The sequence below is a fragment of the Phymastichus coffea genome, unplaced genomic scaffold (genome assembly GCF_024137745.1).
Source record: "Phymastichus coffea isolate CEN01 unplaced genomic scaffold, Cenicafe_Pcof_1.1 PCOF00134, whole genome shotgun sequence".
NCBI lineage: Eukaryota > Metazoa > Arthropoda > Insecta > Hymenoptera > Eulophidae > Phymastichus > Phymastichus coffea.
This window is the reverse complement of record NW_026706945.1, coordinates 277,012-299,127: the sequence shown is the minus strand read 5'-3', so window position 1 is coordinate 299,127 and position 22,116 is coordinate 277,012. Positions and strand designations below refer to the sequence as shown.

Sequence of the window (22,116 nt, the reverse complement as noted above, 5' to 3'; positions counted from 1 at the left end):
ATATATGCGACTCAACGCCCGCGCTCCTCATCGCGTATGCTGTGCTGTCGCGAAGCGCGATGGGGCAACGCGCGCGCCGACGTACTTGATAATTCTGCGCTCCTCTTTGGAAATTTGGCAACGCGTTAGAAAGCTTCGCTGGTAGACGCTTGCGCGCTTACGCAAGCTCTAATTAATCTTAGAAGGATCGAGATACTTTTCCAGTGAATGTGTGCTCGGTTTTTGAGGTAGCGCGCGTAACGAGAGCGAGAGAAGGTGTTACATTGGAATCAACGAGCGTTTTACACCTCATTTTTCAAGATAAGACGTGCCTGATCCTGTATGCACTTCCTTCCGTGTTTACGCTAGCTACCGCCATACAAATTCTAATTAAGTGTCAACTATCTGAGATATTCGGATTAGAAAAGTCAGTCTCGCGGTAATTATGTTTTCCCCGGGATTTATTGTAAAATGGTTTAGAAAGCATATTTACGCGTTCAAGTTTGCTCTTATTTTTCAAAAGAGTCCGCTTTGCAAAGAAAAGTAAGGTACAAGGAGAACTCGTTGCGATGTCGAAGAGTCGGAGAACTTTGGTTGCACGCTGGTTTCTTACCGACGAGAAAAGCAAACACGAACTCAGGGTTAAGAAACTCACAAGCACTGCAGATACATCCATTTATAAAACAAGTATCGCTCGAATTCTCCATATGAAATTTCATCGAGCTTTCTACATATTCCTATAAAGTTTTGGCGGCAACAACGCACGTCACGACACAAAGGCAGATGAAGCGCGTGGCCACTTTCACAAGTCGATGTATCCGCGCGCATCGAAAAAAAAAAAACCAAAATACACACAGAAAGCGCCAAGAGTGGAAAAAGGAGCATTGCGAGCGAAGGGCGCTCCCGGTCGGAACTCCCACCACGATCGCGGTCGTCGTGGTCGCGCGGACTTCGTCATGAGCATCATCGAAGAAGAAGTTCGCCTTGGTGGGAGAGAGCGAGAAAGGGCGGCGGAAAACGGGAGCGTGCGCGGATGAGTAGGAGGCAGGAGAAAAAAGAGCGGAGAGATGATGTAGGCGCTGCCGCTGCCCGCCGGCACGGCGGTGGTAGAAAGGTATACGGGGGGTATCGGCGCTCTCAACAGCGCGCTTATAGACCAGGTTTACTTCGTTTCGCCTGCCAATTGTGCTTGAGCGCCACCGCAGCGCAGCCCATCAAAAGACAACTTGTGTTTTTCTTTTTTTTTTTCACTCGCGGTCGCGCGAGGACATCGCATCCCTACTGCTTCATATTTCACTGGCGCTTTTAAAGTCGGCGCCTTGAAGAAGAATCAAGAAGGACGACAGTTCGTTTCCGACTGAGCCATGAAGCGGATCTCTGCGTTGTGTTCGCTCATTGTCCTCGTGATAGTTGGATGCCTCGTCGTCGACAGCCAGGCTTACCTTGTTCACGAGATACCTGAGGAGGTCAGTGTTTCAGTGAACAAATCTTTTTTCGTTCTTCTTTTTCTTCAGCGAAAGTGGTGACTTTTTTCAAAGTGATATGGTGCTAATGATGATGATTTGACGAAGGAGTGCTTGTAATTTGAGCTCTCTGTGCGAAGTTCATTTCCTTTTCTTTTTTTTTTTTCAAGAGAAAAACGTGTTTGTTTGCTCTCCGTCCTAGGTTTTCTAGTGATTATCGATAGTTTCTCTATTGTTTCGACGTCGCTGAAAAAAAGAGACAATCAGGAAGGAGAATTTTTTCTCGGCGATTCGATGAGTATCTCAGTAGATTGATCTGTGACGGGGAAATTTAATTCTTTTTGTTTTTACGTCAAAGTCAAAATTAATTTGGCCGAATGATAATTCCGTAATGAGTTTTTGCAAATTTATTCCGGTGACGAAATACCGTATGCCAATTGAATTTTCCACAGGCGTTATAAGTTTCTAAATCTCGAACGTTCCGTGAAACATCTTTTTTCTCTTTCGCTTGTGAACGTGCAATTATTGAAATCTAGATATGCGGGATCAATTCAAAGTGCTCGCATCGAATGAAATGGTGTACCGCTAGCATTAAGCACGTGTGCGCCTGCATCGAATCGACTTGCGAAAAGTTCTCAGAGTACGCGAACGTGCGCGCGCGTTGTTATGATATTGAATCACATCTTATGTATTAGCATAAGCACGCTAATAATCCGCGCGTGAGTTACAACTTCATTGGACTTATAAATGTCAATTCACTCGAAGCCATTCCCGCGCATTGTGATACGAACGAAACTCGAGGAAAAAAAGAAGGCGCCTGGACTTCGCGCAGCCTCTATGTGTATTTTTCTCATCCGATAATTGCTCAATCGCTGTCGCAGTGCGTCGTCGTCGCCGCCTTGCGATGCGCATTCCCCGAGAGTTGACGTTAGGAAACCGCATCTCCCAGCGACAAAGTTAACAAGGCCAGCTCGCGCGCGCCGCGCGCCACCGCGCAAATATCGCTTCCGAATGGTTAATTGCGCAAACCCCACAGACGTCCCTCCGGGGAGCTCGACTAATTGGCAGTACGTACGCGTAAATCTTCGCTATGCCGAAATTAATTAGCCGCGCCGCGTGCACCGCAGCAAGCTCTTCGCATTTTCCCTGCATTGTGTGTCCGTAGGGGCTGAATGATACGCATAGTAGAAATCCAGAACATAATACTTGATCGCTTTAATTGGCCGTGGAAAGAGCCTTCGGCGTTGATATTCAAATTAGTGCCTTCGAGTTATTCGTGCGCTGGTTACGATGCAACGTTCTATTTTTTTCTCGTACGTATATCGAAGATTACTAGTGGACGCAACTCACGGATAAGTTAATTAACACGTGTAATTGCACCATCACGATATAAATTTACGTACACGCGGAGTCTGATAAGAAGATATCGGGCTGACGAGAGAGAGAGACATAATTCTGAAACTGGTTCGAGATGCAGCAGCTAGAAAGTGCACTATGAGATCGTGACTATGCGCAAGCGCGAGTGTGAAATGATGAAGGAAGTTTTCTTTTTGGGCCCACTTGATGATATATGAGGTTCGCGACGGATTTTTTTTTTTTCACGAAAATTACGTAATGGACTAACAATAATCAATAGTTTTTGCGAGCGTAGTTTATTTGCGAAGGTCGTGGCTTTTATTCGATAAATTAAGAATAGTCGTGATCGAAAATTCAGCGTAATTACCGTCTATCAGTCGTTCGACAAATAGGGGGATTCATCTTTCACGTACGTAAACGTGAAAAAATCTCGTTCGTGTTGATCTTTTCAGCGAAAACTCGCGGGGAGAATGGAAATCTACTTATCACGACCGTGACATTCGTAGAGAAAACGCAATTACATTTGAAAAATTGTCGCTATGAGGGATAAAAAAAAACAAAGTTCCTGCAATTAGTGCACTAGCACGCGAGCGCGAGCATTCGCTCGGAAAATTAACGGCCTGCGCTCGGACGACGAAAAATGAGGAGGAATGAATTCACTTTCTCATACCTACGGAACGTGTGAATTTTAACACTGAGTATAAATTATAATGGAAAATTTTTCGAACATTTGTTTGATTTACGATTGACTAGCGCACGATGAAAATTTCTTTTTTTTTACATTCACAATTTCACGTTTGTACGCATGTAATCGATGTTTGAAATGTGATTTACAGTGATTTGAATGCGAGAATGAAGTTTTAACAATTTAACGCGTTAGTCAGCTCATGGACAGATAATTACGTAACTGGAAGATTTTAAATGTAGAAAAGCTAAACTCAGATGTCAAATAAGTTATAATCTGGAAAAACTTGTAAATTGAGTTTGCGCGATTAATTGTACAAAAAAAACAGGCGTTGAGGAATAGGCTTAATTGTTTGTTTTAAAACCACTTGCCACTTGCTTCAATTACCCTGGGCCTCAAAGCAGGATTAATGTTGTTGGATCGAGCGTTAATTAGGATTTTTAGCTTGCTAACGCGTTCGTGCGGCGTTTACAAGCGATTTTTGCTGATCCTTCGACACTTTAAATTAATGCAACTGCCGTGGCACAAGCAATAAAGAATGAAAAAACACTTACGGTTCTTAAATGAGACATTATAAGATATTTAATTAATACCTGCTTTCCACACGCAATGTTTGTGGTATTTAAACGATTTTCAATCGCAAGATTCCATTAATTACCATGAAAAATGTCATTTGTTTGGATTAGCCTAGAAGTGTGATTACATTTCTCAAACAAGGATTGGCCCTTTATGTTAAACATCAATAGTATTACTGTTTTGTTAAGTCAGTGTCTCGTAAAAAAGAAGCAAATTAAAGAGGCATTTGTCTCCTTAATGCAGAATAAAAAAGGATTTATGAATTTCTCTCGAGGACTCACGCAGTGAGAAAGTTTATCGTGACGGGAACACGGCGAGCATATTGAAAGTGGATGCACGCATTAAAGAGATCGAAAGTGACCAGGCTCGTTGTTTTTTTTTTCCGTTACATATTCCATTTTCGTGCGTTTGTTTTTGAGTTTAACCTCTAAACTCTTTCTTTTCGTTTTTTACAGAACTTGAACTTGTCTGGATTATCTCATTATTACCGCACTTTATGGCAAAAAAGAACTATCGTTTCGAGGATTTCACACAAGTATAAGTGGAATTCAATGAAAAGTTTCTTTACCCATTCTGCGTACAAAGCAGTCCTTGATTTCAAGGCAGATGTAGCATGAAGTTTCATTACCTTGGAGTAACGGACTGGAAAAACACGTTCTTAATTGCCATTTTTCTGGACCAATGTAAATAAAGTTTCAGAAGTTTTCATTCGCTCGATTAATATTGATCTCATTCATAATAACTAGAATTAAACAGTTTCTTGTCATTACAAGTGATGACAAAGCCACTTTCCACATATGAAGCAACGACTTTGCAAACTTTTTTAAAATGCCCATCATTCGTATGTTCTCATTCTCTTGCGGATTGCAACATGTTAATTTTTCATTAGTTTCTAGGACGGAACAAGCTTTCGATTGCAAAAATCTTTGTGTTAGGCTTAATCGATGTTTCGTGTTAGTAATACTGTTTTTTCCATCAGCGTTTGCTTTGGACAATATATGCTAAAAAATCCAGTCAAGAAGTATATTTTTTTTCTTTTAAAATTTCCTCTATGTAAACACTTTTTATCTCCACACATTTATCGAAAACTGTGCAAACTGCTCTTACGGGAAATAGAAAGTGTTTGATCAATCTGAAACTGAGAACTGTTTCTTTCGAACGCTCAATCATTCGATGTACAGTTATGTTAGCTAGTTATACTGAAATCAAATTACTTTAGATGTTAATCAATTGTGAGCAGTGAACGCAATGAAAAAATTCTTATTATAAATTGTTATAATATTAAAACATATATACATTTTGATGATTCTTTAAATAAAAGAATTATTATAAAAGGGTACAAGGAGTAATCGCGACAACTCGAAATATTTTATATATCTGACACTTATTATCAATCATATTGGAATTATCACGCAAAAAATCTAGAACGCAATAAAGCTCCCCACGTTGATTCAAGCAAATAATGCAATTGTATAGCACTTTACACCAAATAAATCTCAGCTCTGCTATCTATCAAGTAGCTCGATATAATCGACCACCCACCGGCATCACTAATTTGCAACGTTTTTCCAAGAGCCATAAGAGGCAAAAATCGAGGTGCAAGCCTGTGAACGCGCGTGCTAGAGTCTATTACGCCAAGTTTTTTTTTCACTTTAACGCGTCTAGAGCTCTCATTTCAGAGCTCTCCTCTTTGGATCAGTGCAGAAACAGGAGGGAAAGTATATATAGAGTGCTCATCGGAAGCCACGCAGCAACAATGGTTCCGTTTTTCAAAGCGTTTACGTAATTAACAGAGCGAGCGAAAAAGGTATTGTTGCGGATAATCCACGACATCATTGCATCACGTGGTGAGCTCTCAGTCGAAATATGAGGAAGGCATCATCTATGAAGATCTACAATGAGTCTATAAATTTGATTATGAGATAGTGATGAAGTCATTAAGCAGAACGCAGATATGCGGAGGAAAAGTGGACTATTTATGGGACCTTTCGTCATGTAACGCTCTCGCTCTGCGAGTAGTCCTTACACACACATATGCCTGCCCAATTGTAATGCCATTTCCAGCGGCTCTTATATTGCATTGCCGTAATGCATGAGCATTTCTTTCCTTTTCTTCTCTCTCTCTCTCTCCCTCTAACGATTTCTTTTGTTCTTTCTAAACCTACGTATTACTCCTGACGGAGCCTAGTTGAAGAAACTTTTGCCAAGTGACTCATCATCAAATTGTTGATTTTTCAAGTTAATTAAATTAGTACGCTATGTAGACTATATAGTGTAGAGGTGCTTATTACGAGGAAGGAATTTTAATCGTTTATTGATGCATTGTCTTATCAGATAATGCGTGCAATTTGCGAAAATTACATTTTACAAACAACACCAGTGGAAAAATTCCATAGCGCTTCATTTAAATATTACGAAACGTATGTAGCATGTATTTAATTATTTTTTCAATGTTTGATAACTCATCTTGGAGTATGATCAGTTTCTTCACCAATTCAACGAAATTAACAATCAAGCACCAATTGGCTCCATTGTACACATTTGATACACGAAGCTTTCGAGCCAAGCACAATCATCTGTTTCACTGAGAAAGTCAGTAAATTGTTTTAACAGCAAATGCCTGATTACTTGTACAATTTTCGAACGCAATGACTTCGAGTCCGAAAATAAAGGCGACCTGTTGACGGCCGCGAAAAAATGACGCTAGCGAGTTCGTTGAATTATTTACGATCTTATTTTTCCACATATATATATATATATATATATATATATATATATATATATATATATATATATATATAGTTCCGCGAGATTAAGTCTCCAGCGCTTCGATGACAATATTTCAAAGTAATGCTTCGGGTGTGATGAAAGTCAAAGTTATCCTGAATACGCATGAACGACACTAAATTGTATAAAGCTTGTATTTTTATTTATCTTGAAGGCGTGTGTTTCGTTTTTTGCCACGGTTCGATTTGCCACATTATATAAAAGTACATAGCGGAAGATTCAAAGATTCAACGTTGCTTATGGAAACTTTCCTAGACGCGGAGATTATCATTATTTCGTGGGGTTAGTCTAATTTCTTTAGACTCATGATGAATTTATTTTTAAAATATAAAGTCAATATATAATTTATAACGTAGCTTGTTTACTGTATTTTTATCAATTTTTCTTTCTTATTTAGAATGGAGAGCTTTGTGCGTACGATGTCTTTTAGAAATCGATAATAACTCATACATGCTGGATCTGGAGAAAAGGCTCTTACATAATCCGCTTGAAAATTCGTCTCGAGATATTCATCTGCGATGAATTGATTTGCACAGATTCCAAAGGCAGATTACCTATAAAACTACTGCGCTTCGAGCCTCCGGGAAGAAATTTTATATTTAATAAAATGGCTTGCTCACTTCGTTTTTTCCCCTTTTAGACGCGGTTTCATGCGTATCGAAACTATATATTCGAGATGTGTCTGAATAATAATTTACCGTATCACATGTAAGCGACAGCCATCAGTTTTTAGATCACCCTCGCGGGGACGTTGACAGACATGCTTTTTTCATTTTCAAACTAGTCTATCATAAAAAAAGAAACAACTTGTTTAGTGCTCTATAAGTTATCTTTTTTTCGTATGCAAAATATAATATACTATTGGTCAATTAGATGTAAACTGGTCAACCAACTGATCACATTTATCATCTTTCTTCGGAATATATGTATATGTATATAATTCCTTTGTGCATAAAGCAACAAATGGTATAAATTATAATAATCTTTAGCCTCGACCAACTTTATATAAAACTCCTCACAAATTTCCGCTATTCTTCAGCAAACATTCAGCAAACGAGAGATCTACAGAAAGTTCTTATCGTCAACGTGACATTAATAAAAATCATAAAACATAGTATTCCGTTGTGTATATTTATCAGAACATGAATATTCTTTCCGGTATCGTAGCAATTGTCTGTTACACAATTGGCCGTTGTGCTCACACAAAACGACTTCTAATCCCGTGAGCGCAGCTTTCTATGCATTACAATTGACGAAATTAACACGTGACCGCAGCAATTCATGCGCTATAGGCGCGCAAGCAATGTACCAAGAAATGCCTCGCAACGTAACGTGTGCAGCGGCGGCTTCGAGAGAGTTCATCTGGTTTGTCAATGCGCGAAATCGCCAACTTTCGATCGGCCGACCTCCACGATTGATGGCACGCATCCGAAAGAAAGAAAAAAAATAACAACGAATCGGTCGCTTTCGCAAACGCGACACCTGAAGCGCACTTGCACAACGATAAGCTCGCGACCGAAAAATTAGCAAGGCTTACGGTAATGTGCCTCGATGGACACGGTTTGGACGTCAACTAGGTCAAGTTCGCTCCAACAACTGCACCTTTTACACGTATACGCTAGTGCATCATCATCGCTTGTATCCTCTCTTGTTCTCCCGCGCCTCACGCAGCAGTGCTTTGTAATGCGCTGCTCGTTAGCAACGCCTTTGCGGATCTTGTCTTTTCTAATGCTGAGATTACTTTGCTTTTTCTGCGGTTGCTATCGCACGTACGTTGGAATTCAATGACGTGTAATTTTCATTGCTATTTGATTGTGGTTTATTAACTGCCGTTTATTTGCAACTCAAATAAACATGTATTTTGCTTGTGCAAGTTAAAAGTATCTTCTTTACATTCCGAAGACTACTCAAAGTTTCGGTAATATATGTAATCAGCGTCTGAAGCACGAAAGGACTTTGATACGTCAATTATAGAAAAAGAGTAATTTTTTTCAAGTCTTTATACATAAATTAACATAAATACAACAAAAAAATGTGGCTTTGGTGCACATGTCGCTCTGGTAATTTGGGTAATTCGCACGCTTTTTGCGTTTGAGGACCTTTAAAAATGCGGGTCATTAATTCGTTGCTCGCCCCGTGTATCGTGGTTTATGGTCGATAAGCAACTCTCACTTTGCTCGCGTTTTCTTTAATGACAACCTAGTCTCTCTCTTTGGGGGAAAAAAACGAGCCGCATTATCGAACTGTTGGGAGCATCGCCGCAGCAGCAAAAGTGAAAGTGCGTATGCATCGGCAGCAGCAGCGTCCTTTCACGGCAAGTCGCGAGGACGCGACACAAAGGAATTTGTTGGAACTTTTTATATACAATCTAGTTTATATAGTTGCCAAGAAGAAGAAAAAGGAGTTATTCCTCGCTAGCGATGACGACCAAGTGATTGGTTCATCCCGCGCGTGATGTGCTGAAATCGTAAACTGGATTATAACGAGGAGATTGAGGGAGAGAAATCGATTGAGAGTGCCAAATAGAGTGTGAATGCGCCGCTGCTCTCGGCCACCGTTTTGCTGCGGAATCTTAATTTGATTGTACGCTGAATTATTTTACGCCACTTTTTTGTTGAATTAGACTTGAACGATAAACATTTAATTTTATTGTTGTCGTTTTGTCGAAATGCGCGTCTGGCTGTAATCGACTATTACTACTTAAATAATTGCCCTAGGAATGTAGTAGTATAGGACCAATCGAAAACTTAAGATTTATTAGATTAAATTCTTTCAACTAAAATGGCCAATGTTTTTTCTCGTCTACGAGTACACATACTCTAAATGATTAATTACGCTTTTCTGAATTTGAAGTTGGTACCTAGCCTGAATTCATTACGAGCTGTAAGTGTGACATGACGACTGAATCATTTCTTATAAATAAACCTCGATTGGCACGAGCAGCGATGTTATAAACTGACAGTTGAATGACAGAATTTATTAGTTGCAGTTGATAAATTTTAACTTTCAAATTTCATCTAATGTCTGCTTTTAAAACGTTTTTGTAAAAAACACCGTTAGTCCTAACTTTTAAAAGCAAAATATAAACCAATATCATGAAATCATCATATTAGTTTTGCACACAGTCGACTTGCTGATAAGGATCTTGTAATGAATTTAGTTGATCAGCGCTGCACTTTGCAATTACTGTTGAAACTTTAACGCCTGCCCAGTAATTTACAACATTAACATTTGTAACCACGTGGTAACGGCTTTGCCGCTGACTAAGCCAATATTAAATTAATATGTGCCGCTATACCGCAAAACAAGTATTATCAAAAGCAATACACTTTGGCAACGCATAAGCGCTTATAGCCATCCATTTCCTAGGTTGATGATACGATTTTCCAGATCATGTTTCGTGAAAGTCCGCCGCCATCTATTGTATATTTTTAAGGAACACGGGGATTATGATATCGCCAGCGAAATTACAATCGTAAAACTTTAATCACAGCTCTTTGTACACGCTGCTACAACCGTTTTTTTTTCTTTATTACGTAATTTCTAATTTTAGGGGGGAAAAACGGTGACAAAGACACGGTATAAGTGTGAAAAGAAATCTGAAGTTTAAATTTACTTGATATGCAAGATACTATATTTTTAGATCAGTCTATTAAATTTACTAATCCTCGAATTAATAATTTCATTTTCACTTTGGTGCATGCTACAGCAACGCGCCGCGCGCTCGATAATAATCAACCGGTACAAAAGCACGGCCATGTAACGGCGCGGGCTCCACGTCGGAAAATCCAGTAGTAGTGACTTAATACACTCAATCATCCATTTTAATAGGTTAGTCGAGGAAACAAATTTTTATCGAGCAGCAGCATGTTTAGCCCCGTAATTAAGGTTTCAGAACGGATCGTGAGAATTTTGCAATGTCACTCATTGCGACGCGAGCCAGAATTGAGGGGAATTAAAAGAAAAAAAGGAAAAAGAAAAAAGCAAGAGACGTTCCTATTTATAAATTTTTATTAACGTCGATCAAACGTTGACAACTACCAACTTGTACATCTACCGTGTAAAAACTTGCGGGTATCCATGAGAGAGACTGACATTGGTCGATTATTACCGACTGGTTTTTTTTGATAAATTGCTCAGACGAGTCTTTGCGCTGCAACTGTATTAATTTCAACCTACATAGTTTTCTTCTTTTTCTTTTCCTCTATCGATCTCTCGGAGTTTTGTAATATCATTGTAATGTCACTTGCTGACTTGATTGTCTAGAGTTGCTGTTGTTGTATGACTCTCGGAAATTTTCGAGCAAGCTAACTGTAATCAATGTATTCGTGTGACGAAATTATGCTTCTGGTCTTGGTATTTTTTTAACCGGGAAAATGGAGTTGTTGCCTCGCCAAGTCCTTTATTTCATTTGACAGTTCAACTCACAATTAGCCATTTATTCTTGCTAAAGCAAAATTCGAATTGAATTTATTGCTTTCAGGCAATTTTACACGGCTGATGGTTTCGAAACATGTATCGGTGTGTTGACAAACACTTCCATGAGGTCATTGTCACAACTAATCCGCAAATCATTCTCCGGTAGTGAGCAATTTGAGTAATTTTTTCGCTTTGTCATCTTAACGCTACCGAATATGCTTTATGCTACTGACCAGAAAATTTGCTATTGTCTTGAGTGTGATCTATCGCATCGTATGAATTGAATCGAAACGTCGACAAAAAGCTGCCTCGATTCAATCAATTCTTAAGCGCTATTTACAAAGGAATATCTTTTATACACGGAGAATGTTGACGCGCTCCTGCTCGCTACCGCGAGTATGCTTACCTAAAAGAGTCACGTTTGTTGAGAAACGCCTATGGGGAGAAAAAACGTTTAATGATGCTGCGCTATGCTTGTTTTCATAAATTTCCTTGGCAATGCTTTCGTAATTCATTGACTTTACGATTACGATCTGTTAATTAATTCAATTAATTTACCAAATCAAATTTTCCAATGCGCCCAATCAAATTATCTGATTATGATGAATTGAAAATTATCTCGCTCTTTCGGACCTTTTTGCAGTGAATTTTGGTTATCTTCAACATTCAATTTCATTCAGTCATGATCTAAATTTCACAAGAAAATAATTAGCCACTCTTCATTTCAGTAAGTTCATAAAATTCGCAAGCGATGAGATGTATAACTCTTATTGGCGCGCAAACATATAACGAAAGAGACGCGGTGATTGATTGAGCTACAAAAATGATTTAAAGGTCAATTACATATGACGAAAATTATTCGACATAAATCTTAAAAAATAGCAAGGCCATGCGCGATCACGCTACAATAGATAATTTGATAGGATAATTTCGAGCGCGAAATCACTTAGCAATTTTATTTCTAGATTTTAATGATTAATCAATGTTTTTGAATTGTACAAGGAATGCTTATCAATAAATTTCTCTACTGCAATATTAGATATCTACTGATATCATACTAAAATTGTTAATACCTCCGTTATTAGAGGTTCGAAATATATTGGGCTCGTAAAATTCTAAAATTTATCATTTCACTTCTCCATAGGGATTAACAATAAAGTAAACAGTTTGATCATGATGATCTTAATTGCTGAAATTTTCATTTCATAATGATGCGACTTAATGGACAAACAAAGTTTATATCGTATCTAATGTAATCAAAGAAGCTTTAAGTACAGGCTCAAAACAAATACTAAAACGTTCTATAAACTAACATTCATATACTGTATCCGAGATATCAGATATGATTATTCATTTTAATACTCGAATGTCTTCAATTTGTCAAATTGCGTAATGTATCCGTTTAATACGTGAAAGTTTAAAGTTCGAGAACTAAAAAAGTATTTTCATCGAAATGTTCATTTAAAAATGTCGACTAAAAACCTATTGACTAAAAAAAATTGATATACCATTTTATTACAAATGATCATAGCATTCTTTAGTCTCCACTATGCGCAATGCATAAATTACGACCATGTATGTTCAATCAATTAAATTGCCAAAATTTCAACCTTACATTAATCGTGAATGGACTATTTTGCTCTATTTAAAATACAAAAGTACTCTAGGTCATATTGATTACCTATGTCTTTATTTTAATATCCATCATACTATAAAAATTTATAAATAATATTTTTTTCATTTTACGCGCCAAAACCGTAACTTTTTTCAAGCTCAAAGCTTTAGTCACAAGGAATTATCTATCTATCTATTTATCTATTTCTGGCTGTCTGTCTATCTCTCTCTCTCTCTCTCTCTCTCTCTCTCTCTCTCTCGCTCTCTCTCTCTATCTCTCTCTCTCTCTCAATAATTTATTTTTAAAAGTCATTTCGGAATATCATAAATTATAAACTAGAATGAAATTCGCACACTGTGCTCGCGTATGCGGATAAAGAGACTAGATAAGAGAAGTTTCTGTTTTTCCATTAAAGAAAATTCAGTTTTTGATTTTGTTTATAAATTATTTATACCTACGGGAGTAAGGTAATAATATAACATTACTATATTTTTTTCGTTTGAAATGCAATTGCCGGGGCGGGTTTCTGCATTATTAAAAGAAAATTAGTCCTCGTTATTATCGCTTGCCCTTATATAAACAAAAAAAATGACTTTTACGTCATGTATAAATGTCTGACGTCAGCCAATATCACTTTCCTTTCTTTGCAGTAAACATCTATATCAAAAAATTTGTATAATTTCTGTGGAACCGGCACAATAGAATCCTTAGTATTTTTACAACTACGTCTCGAAATGTTGGATGCGGACACCTTCCGATCATGCAATACTTGTAAATCATCTCAGCACCTAGATAAACTTTCTCGTAATGTTTGAAAAACGATGGAGTACCATATAATTGGTGTGCGTATGTAAATTAAGCCGGAAATCGTTAATTTTTTTGTCCGCAGAATGACGAAATAGCGCGCGGGAAGCGCCAGGAGAACGGTGCGTCCTACATCGACAGTATATTCAACGTGAGTACGTTACCCAAACACCCGCGCACCAAATAAAAACTAACGCCCTCGTTCTCACTTAATATGTTTGCACGAATGCAACCTTCGAATTGCCATCCCTGATAGCAACGATAACTCTAAAGAAAAATTTTCTCCGCACGTAGATCCCTATCCAAGCGATAAAGTCGACGTCAACAGCAGCACAGAATTGGTCCCCACAGAATGCCGGAACAATCGATAGCGTGCTGAAGGTAGGTCGAATAAAAAAATTATATAAGGCTTACACAGCGCCATCAAAAGGATAAGTATCAATCAGTATTCTCATGAGCGGGATATAAATCATTTATTAGATTTCGCACGGTTCGAATACGACAGTTTATAAAGTTCGAAATGAGTCGCTGTTCTTCTTGATCGTCGGCTCCCACAGCATACGTGCGTACGTTTCTTCCGCGCGCCGGAATTTGTTACAGCGGATAAATATCCCGTAGTTACATGCTTCGCTAAACTTTCTATCTCGTGCGTGCCTACGCACTTGAATTATTTATTGATATGTGTGTATCTAAATTCTGCTTGTACGAGATAACATGCTCTGATTTCGCGGCGAGTAGTCGAGTGAATGATTAAAATGCCTCTTTAGAGGTCAACGATACGCACGCGAACACGATGCAGAATCCGATCTACACTCGCAAATTAATTTACTCTTCGCGAGTTAAAAAAAATTAACGCGCTTCGCCCCGTTGCTGCATCATGAAATCTTTTGATAACTTGATTCGCGAAATGACAGCACGCAAATTTGTTTAAAGATTTATGGCGTATTAGAAAGTTCGCTGGTTCAAATTATGATTCGAGCTTTTCAGGAAAAAATTGTATAGCGTTCATTCTATTTCAGTTCGCATATAAACCTGCCCATACTGCTAGTTCTGCTGTCTGCAATTTTATTTAATACATTTTTATTGTAGCTCTTGCGATCGTTAATTTATATACTACGGTCGAAACTTTTTTGCGTAATCAACTCTCCAATTTTGGTTTTCGCTCATCAGATTCCAATTACAACGCTCGAAGCTGTAAGTCAGCTGATAAAAAACCGTCAACAAAATAAACACCAAGAGACTACACCACTGAGTGCTGCATCACGACCAACTCGTCAACCACAGCGTCGTTACGACAACCCAACGACGATTTCAAGTGAAGATAGCCATCGTCTTGGCGAAGAAGCCAAACGTTTAGTTGAGGTTGAACGTGAAAGACAACGCGAGGTAATTCGTCGACGAGTCGATGCCCAACGCGAACAACAGCGTCTCTACATCGAACAACTGCACCGTCGGCGTTTCGCTCAACTGCAAAACTACAACGATCAAATGCAGCAACAGATTACGAGTGCAGATCAGCGTGCTCATCATAAATTTTATCGTAATCCGTTCGGCTTCAACGCTTTAACCAAGTGGATCATCGGCAATAATCCACAGCACACCTTCAATGGACATGCAGGCAACGGCGACGGACATGTATATCAGTACTACAACGAGCAGCGGCCTCTTCATTTTGGACATCATCAAGGTGAGTGCGTTAACCAAGCTAAGATGTCGCTCTAACGTAAAAGCGTTTGTTAGACGCGCCATCTATTGCACGCGTTTAACAGCCAATTTCTTTGTACTTTTTATACGCAAATTATCAATAGACCCTGAACCCATACTTTTCAGAGCTTCAAGTGCATCAGTTTCATTATAGCTTCGTTTTTTTTCTTCATCGCTGAACGAAGGTTGCATATCCGGCACGCATGCGGTTATTTAGTTTCTTTTCGGCCGCTCGCGGTGAATGCTTCAAGGTCTTGTTTTTTCCATACACGATCACCTGCGTGAGTTATATCCAGTGATCTGCGTGAGCACCGCTTGCCGGAAGAGCATGTGGCTATTTGCGTTGTCGGTTTTTTTTTGTGGCGGCGTTGTTATGGCTAAATATGGACACGAGAGCGTTCCTATCAATCATATTGTAATGACCATTTCCATAACGGTGGTACTCTTATTTTTAAAAGCGTTCAAATAAATAGTTAATTGTTGTACGGAGATAAAAGCGTTCTGAATATCGATGAAATCTCGTGTTTTTGCAATTTATTACTTCGACAACATTAAAGCGGAATATAATTGAGTTGAATACCGCGAGTCATCTTTTTGATGATGGCGAGGAATCAATTTAAAACTCATTCCTGCCTGAAAATAACATTTTTTTTCTTGTAGCCAAAAATAAAGATAAGCGCGATGCAACAAACATGAATGATATTTTATTATTATGCCGACAACTTACGGTTCAAATGAAGAACGGAAGAAACCACCAGACGACAAGCTCATAAAATATGAGTTTTTAATGATCACGAAAACATCTGTCGTAATGAATCTTTATATTGCAACTTTCTTCGCGGTCGTGTAAATTAGTTCGATGCTGTCCCTCTCGTTTTACCTGTTGTATATAATCAAAATTATATTTTCATGCTTTTTAATTCTTTACTTTTTAATAAGATCTGATAATAGTGTTTTCTCAACGTTGGCGAAACTAATTTTACTACCTCGCCTACCAAGATCTTGATCAAACGCCATTAACAAACAAAGACACTCGTTTCAGAAAAGCTAATAAACAATTTATTATTGATTGTATGTTAATAAGTCGTTGGATTTTTTCATTAATATTTGTAGATTTCAAGCAAGGTAAGATTTTTCACTTTTTCACAGAACTGAATCGACCCGTCCCAACAAAACCAACTCCGCCATCATTAAGTTCTACAACCGTTGGAACAACAACAATATCAACAAGTACCTTGTCAAGTCCAACCTCGACCTCAACAACAAGCACGACTGGAGCACCAAGTCATTCGTATCAAGTATTCGAGATCGTCGACGAAGGTGCTAATCCATTCACTTGGCCAAACTGGTTGGGCGTTATAAATACGCTTGCAAACAATTCACCTCAGACCTTCCTTAAGAAACAGAAGAACGCTTTTGACGAACCGTTGCAGAATAAAATTGCACCGAAATACAACGACTACTACAAGATCAAGTATGTTGAGGCTAAGAAAAAGGCTCTCGAGGCTGAGATTACTGGCAATGAGATTGACGGTGATGTTGCATCTGGTGAAGCCAGGATAGTACCTGCTGAAGGAAAAGTACTGTTTCCTAGTAAATGAAACATTTTATTCAAATTTTAATTTTCTTTCTGTTTGACGTGAAGACTTGACGATTTTTAAAGAGATCGGCTCTCAAAATTTTGTTTATTTTTTACTTTTTGATCAGCTGCTTGACGGTTCTTTCGTTTTCATAACGTATTTCAAAATTATTGAATTTCGAGGTGATTAAATCGTTCAAGCAACTTTTTTTACTACTGTGATCCTTACTTTTTAGATTTTTTATTCTTAAAATTTTTCAAATCGATAATAACACATTAATATCAAAATATGATGAATTTGGAAAAATATATTTTGATCAAATCCGAGTTAATATGCAAAATTTTCTATTCATTTTTATTTTCACATTCTGCAGAAATTGCATCTTAAGGAATATTTGCATTTATTATCTTAGATCGGCCGCAGTAAAGTATTATTAAAATAGATGTAACACCATTTTTATGATGTTTCCTAATATTCGCCATAGTAAAAGGATTCAGAAAGGGAAAAAAATGTGGGCCAGAATGCTTGTGTTTATGGATGCTTTTATTGCGTGCATTATATTATTTATAACTATGCATGCAGTTCTCGAGATGAATATAAAATAATCTCCTGACCCATATGAAGTTATGGTAATCTATCACAACTCTGTTTTTTCCTCTACATACGCGAAGTAATTACGCAGATCCATGACGCACACTCCATTCTCGTTTTATTCACGTAGCACAATATAAAAAGTCGCAATATTATAGAAACAAATCGTCAAGTCTTCGTTAACTTGTTTTTTGCCAACGAAAAAGACAAATGAACGTAACTGCCATGTAAAACTGCCTATTTTGCATTGTCGGTAAACAGTGCAGTTTCAAGAACATGTTTTCCAAAAAGGTAAAACTAATAAGAGACAACGTAAGTGGCGGCGACCTTGGCCCAACGTAAAATGAAAAAAAAGAAAGAAAAGTCAAGTGCTCGAGCGCGTCATACTTTTTACGACCCTCAAGAAAAAAAAAAGTGAAGAAACGAAGAAGAAGAAAATTACCCAAGCGCTCGCGAATAATAAGCCAATTGATATACGACTGCCCTCCTCTTTGTATTTGTAATTCCTTTCTCGTAAAAAAGGCAGTGCAGACAATTGACAACTCATGTACATTTCACACCTTGTATTATATTGCACAGATATGCCACCTACATTACGTACACATCCATACAAAGATACATTTACACTTACACACACATCTTGCGTAGCATTTAAGCGTATGTATTATTGCATTCCAATCGTGTAAAAGACACGTAAATGTTCCATCATTTAAAATACACATAATCCTGTAAGTCTATCCCTCTCATTTCTTTATACGGGTAGATAAGTTTGCAATAAAAAAGAATTTTCTTGCGAAATTTTGCGCGCAGAAGACAAGCTAATAAGAAGGATCTTAAACGAAAAAAGCATTGCGAAAACAGCGCTGGACATTGTCAATCGCGGTACGCGCCAGAAGCTCTTTTATTGAGAGCATATTCGCCACGTGATCTTCTTGCCAATATTCTCTCGTCTGTTGGAACTGAATCCGAATGCGCATTGTTTATTTATATTAAACCTTAAAACGAGCTCGCTTGACAACTATTCATCAGCTATCGCTCAAGAAAAATTGTTGAAAATGAAAAAATTTGTTACTGTTGCTTCACGTTTGCAGAGTAGTGCGGCAGCAATTTTCCATACTATATTGCTTAAGAACAAGCTAAACTGATTTTTACGACTTTGAACGATAATACTATTTTAAAGTCGTGAATCGCAGTTATCCGTATATGATTTAGTTTATAATAATAATTATTATTCAAATTCATATAACTGTATCAAATTTTTTAAATAATTCAAGATCTAGAAACAAAACATACACATGCTTTTATTTATTTCTTGTTAATATCAATAAAATTGAATTTTTTTTACTCTTGTCAGTCACTCTTATTAATTTTTTTTTTTCTTATCCCATACGATCAGAATTAATTTTCGAAAACGTTCGATTGTTCTTCCGCAATCTTTAATATGCCGAAATTGGTTTTCCATTTACATTCACTTCCTCATTATGCTCGTATGAAATCCACAAAATGTATCGTCCCGTGTGAATGCTGCTACAACAAGGAAAAGCAGTTCCGTTTTCTCTATAAATGCATAGTTGAAAGCTTTCATTTAATGGAATGAGTCATCTCCTTGAAAGAAGACTGCACATAAGACAAGACGTAAAAGCTTTCATCGTAAAATAGCGTTTTTTTACGATTTGATATTTTTGTTTTCAATTTGTAGCATCACTTTAATAACAGTAACGAGATGAGTAGCATGTAATATTTTCTCACTCGTACTTTTCGGATGACTTTGAAATAGAAATTTAGCAATACTTGTTGCATCGCATACTATCGAAAATTACTATTTACCAATATACCAGTTTATCTTACACGCGCTTATATAGACGACTTTTATTAATTCCTTTAATTAGTTTGAGAGTTGAAGTTAGGTGAAACAGTACATATTTATACTTAGATCCGTTTATCTTTTTAATACGTTTTGAAACTATATAATTTATATGAAAACGCGCAAAAGTATTTGTAGAATTGAGGATAAAAATATTAATGCTCGATGTGGTAATCGAAACTCAAAATTTCTATGCAATTTATTATATATTGAGAAAATTTATGAAATGTATACACACGTGCTATAAAATTATTCTTGCTTCAAATCCTTTTTCAAATTATGCAAATAACTTACATTTCTCTTTCATAAAATTCACTTTTTTTTGCAATTAAATCTATTTTTAAGTAATGTTTTGCAAAATTTCCTGTGAGATTTTACGAAGGCTAAGAAGTTTGTAGTATTATGATTGTACGTAATAATTTGTACTAAATAATAACCAACGTAATTTTTTTAGTTTGAAATGTAAAAGTTCAAATATTAAGATGACATTGAGCCACAATTTTATTTTTATTCATCCAAGCATTATTCATCCTAGTCATAAACTAAAAACAAGTTTTCATAGTAAAATATTATTACGCAAAATATTTATCTCATACCGACTAGTAACTAACTGTAGGAAATATCTGTTCATATTTTTATAATTCAATTTAATTTATCGTCATTTCCGAAATACGTAAAATTTGAATTCAATCAAGTCACTGTTATAAACTAATTTTGGAAGAATATGTTATTGATGAACTGTTTATAATATTAGGATTAACTTAAACTATTATCGCAAAATCGAAACTTAAACAGACATTATGAGTTATTTTCATGATTATAGAAAATAAGAAGTAATATAATTGAAATTTTCGTGAAACTAACCACTGAGCCACTTTACTACGATCTTTTTGAGAGTAATAAAACCCATAGTGAAAAAACAAAACTAACTAATCGTGTTAGCACGCTTCAAAACTGAAAAATTTCTCAAGAAGGCTACGCGAATCTACTCACGAGATCTGTCGAAACAAAAACCGTAACATTTTCATACCAGACTGGGGATACCTTTCGATTCATCTCTGTTTGGTTGAAATTTCGACAAAACTCTCGGTGCCGCCGCCAATGGATTAACACATCCAAATCTAGAGCGCATCGCTTATTAAAAGTTTAAGAGAAGCAATGACGAAATTACACAGGGAGGTACAAGTTAAGTAACTTTTCTCGCTGGCTAGATCAACGAACCTTTACTAACCATCGAGATGCGCAGCTAGCGCAGAAAAGGAAAAAGGACGAATGATTGATTGGCCATTTTCAGGCCTATCTCGTCGGCTGATACAGTTGTGAGTGCAGCTTTTGCGCGGTTAATTAAATGCAGTTTTCTAGGTGACGCTGATGCTGTTGTACGATAGAGAATTTGTAAACGAGCTACTTTGACACGCTGCAATGCTCGGCTGTACGAGCTCTGATTTGTCGCTGATTAAATGCGTTTTGCCATCTTCCAGGTATTTACTGTCGTTGCGAAATATCCTTCTCCCTTGGTGCTCTTTGCACAATTTCTTCTCAATTTCTTTTACTTTTAAATTCTTGGGTAATTTGATTTTAAATGAAAGTTTTTTAAGTGCTGTTTTAGCTTTCGAGGCAAAAATCGGAAATTTATTTACCACCGCTGGAAGATTATTTTTTTATTTCTTTTGGAAGACTTTGATCTATTTTTTCCAAAGCCAAGTTTTAATCGTAACAGAATACACGTTATGCATAACATATATAAAGGTTTTGATTGATGCTCTTCGTTATGATGTTTGACAAGCAAGTCCTTGGGATCTAAGATAGTTCAGGTATTTTTGAAAGAATCAGATCATGCGAAATGTAATTCATTTATACAATGCTTTCAAAATTATTCGTTTTTAGCAATCACGTAACAGGTTTACAGAATTCAAAAAGTTGCGGAAGCGAAGCTGCTTTCGAGATTGCGAGTAAAGAGGTGGTTTGATTATATTAATAGCTATCTTTTAAGTGCGGTAGCTACTTAACCCGACGATTTAATCTTCTCGGTAGCGTGTGAATACAAAATGGAAATGAGCTGCTAAGTAAGGGACAGCGTGAAAAAAAGAATTGCGATCACGCTTTCAATGATCCACGCGAAGTGATTCATTTATAAAAAGCCCCGGTGTGAGAAGGCACTTTCGATATCCTTTAAGCTGACATCGTTAACCAACTGACTTGGCATACTGAAGCGCCACTTTGAAATAAGGTCAGATTTAAAGTATCGCTCGTCGTGTGACGTCGCGTCGTTCATATGGTAAACGGGCGCAATAAAAGGGTCGCGAGATGTAGGGCCTCGTATGTTGTTTGATGTGTTTAAAAAGCTGGCAATTAAACGAAACTTCTCCTTTTATATTTATATACCTTCGCGAGCAGCGGTGAAAAAAAAAATTTGTAATTTAATTTATTGCATTATATCATGTTACAAGCCATTAAACCCACACGCAAAATAAATAAAATAAAAAATCGTTATGAAGAGGTTCATCTCCAGAATGTATATAATGTATAAAATAAATATATATGAACGGTGTTATGTATACAACACGTTTGTATTTCTTCGTTCGAAATTACAAAAATAAAACAACGTACGTAATTACGTAATAGCAGATTTCACTGTGTGATCGAAATCACCGATAATCATTTAACGGGAGAGGAGACGTAGCGACTCGAAG

The 22,116-nt window shown here is 37.2% G+C and overlaps 1 protein-coding gene across 2 annotated transcripts; it reads left to right on the top strand.

Annotated features, from left to right (window-relative positions):
• Positions 1 to 1,185: 1,185 nt before the first annotated feature.
• Positions 1,186 to 18,842, top strand: LOC131671734 (putative uncharacterized protein DDB_G0282499). Of its 2 annotated transcripts, none has more exons than XM_058948397.1 (5): positions 1,186 to 1,445; positions 13,770 to 13,835; positions 13,979 to 14,065; positions 14,855 to 15,371; positions 16,538 to 18,842. In XM_058948397.1, the coding sequence occupies exons 1-5, from the start codon at positions 1,344 to 1,346 to the stop codon at positions 16,987 to 16,989; spliced, it is 1,224 nt and encodes a 407-aa protein (XP_058804380.1). In that variant the 5' UTR covers positions 1,186 to 1,343; the 3' UTR covers positions 16,990 to 18,842. The 2 variants fall into 2 exon arrangements, with proteins under 2 accessions (XP_058804380.1, XP_058804381.1); XM_058948398.1 differs by lacking the exon at positions 1,186 to 1,445 and adding an exon at positions 13,618 to 13,651.
• The last annotated feature ends 3,274 nt before the right edge of the window (positions 18,843 to 22,116 follow it).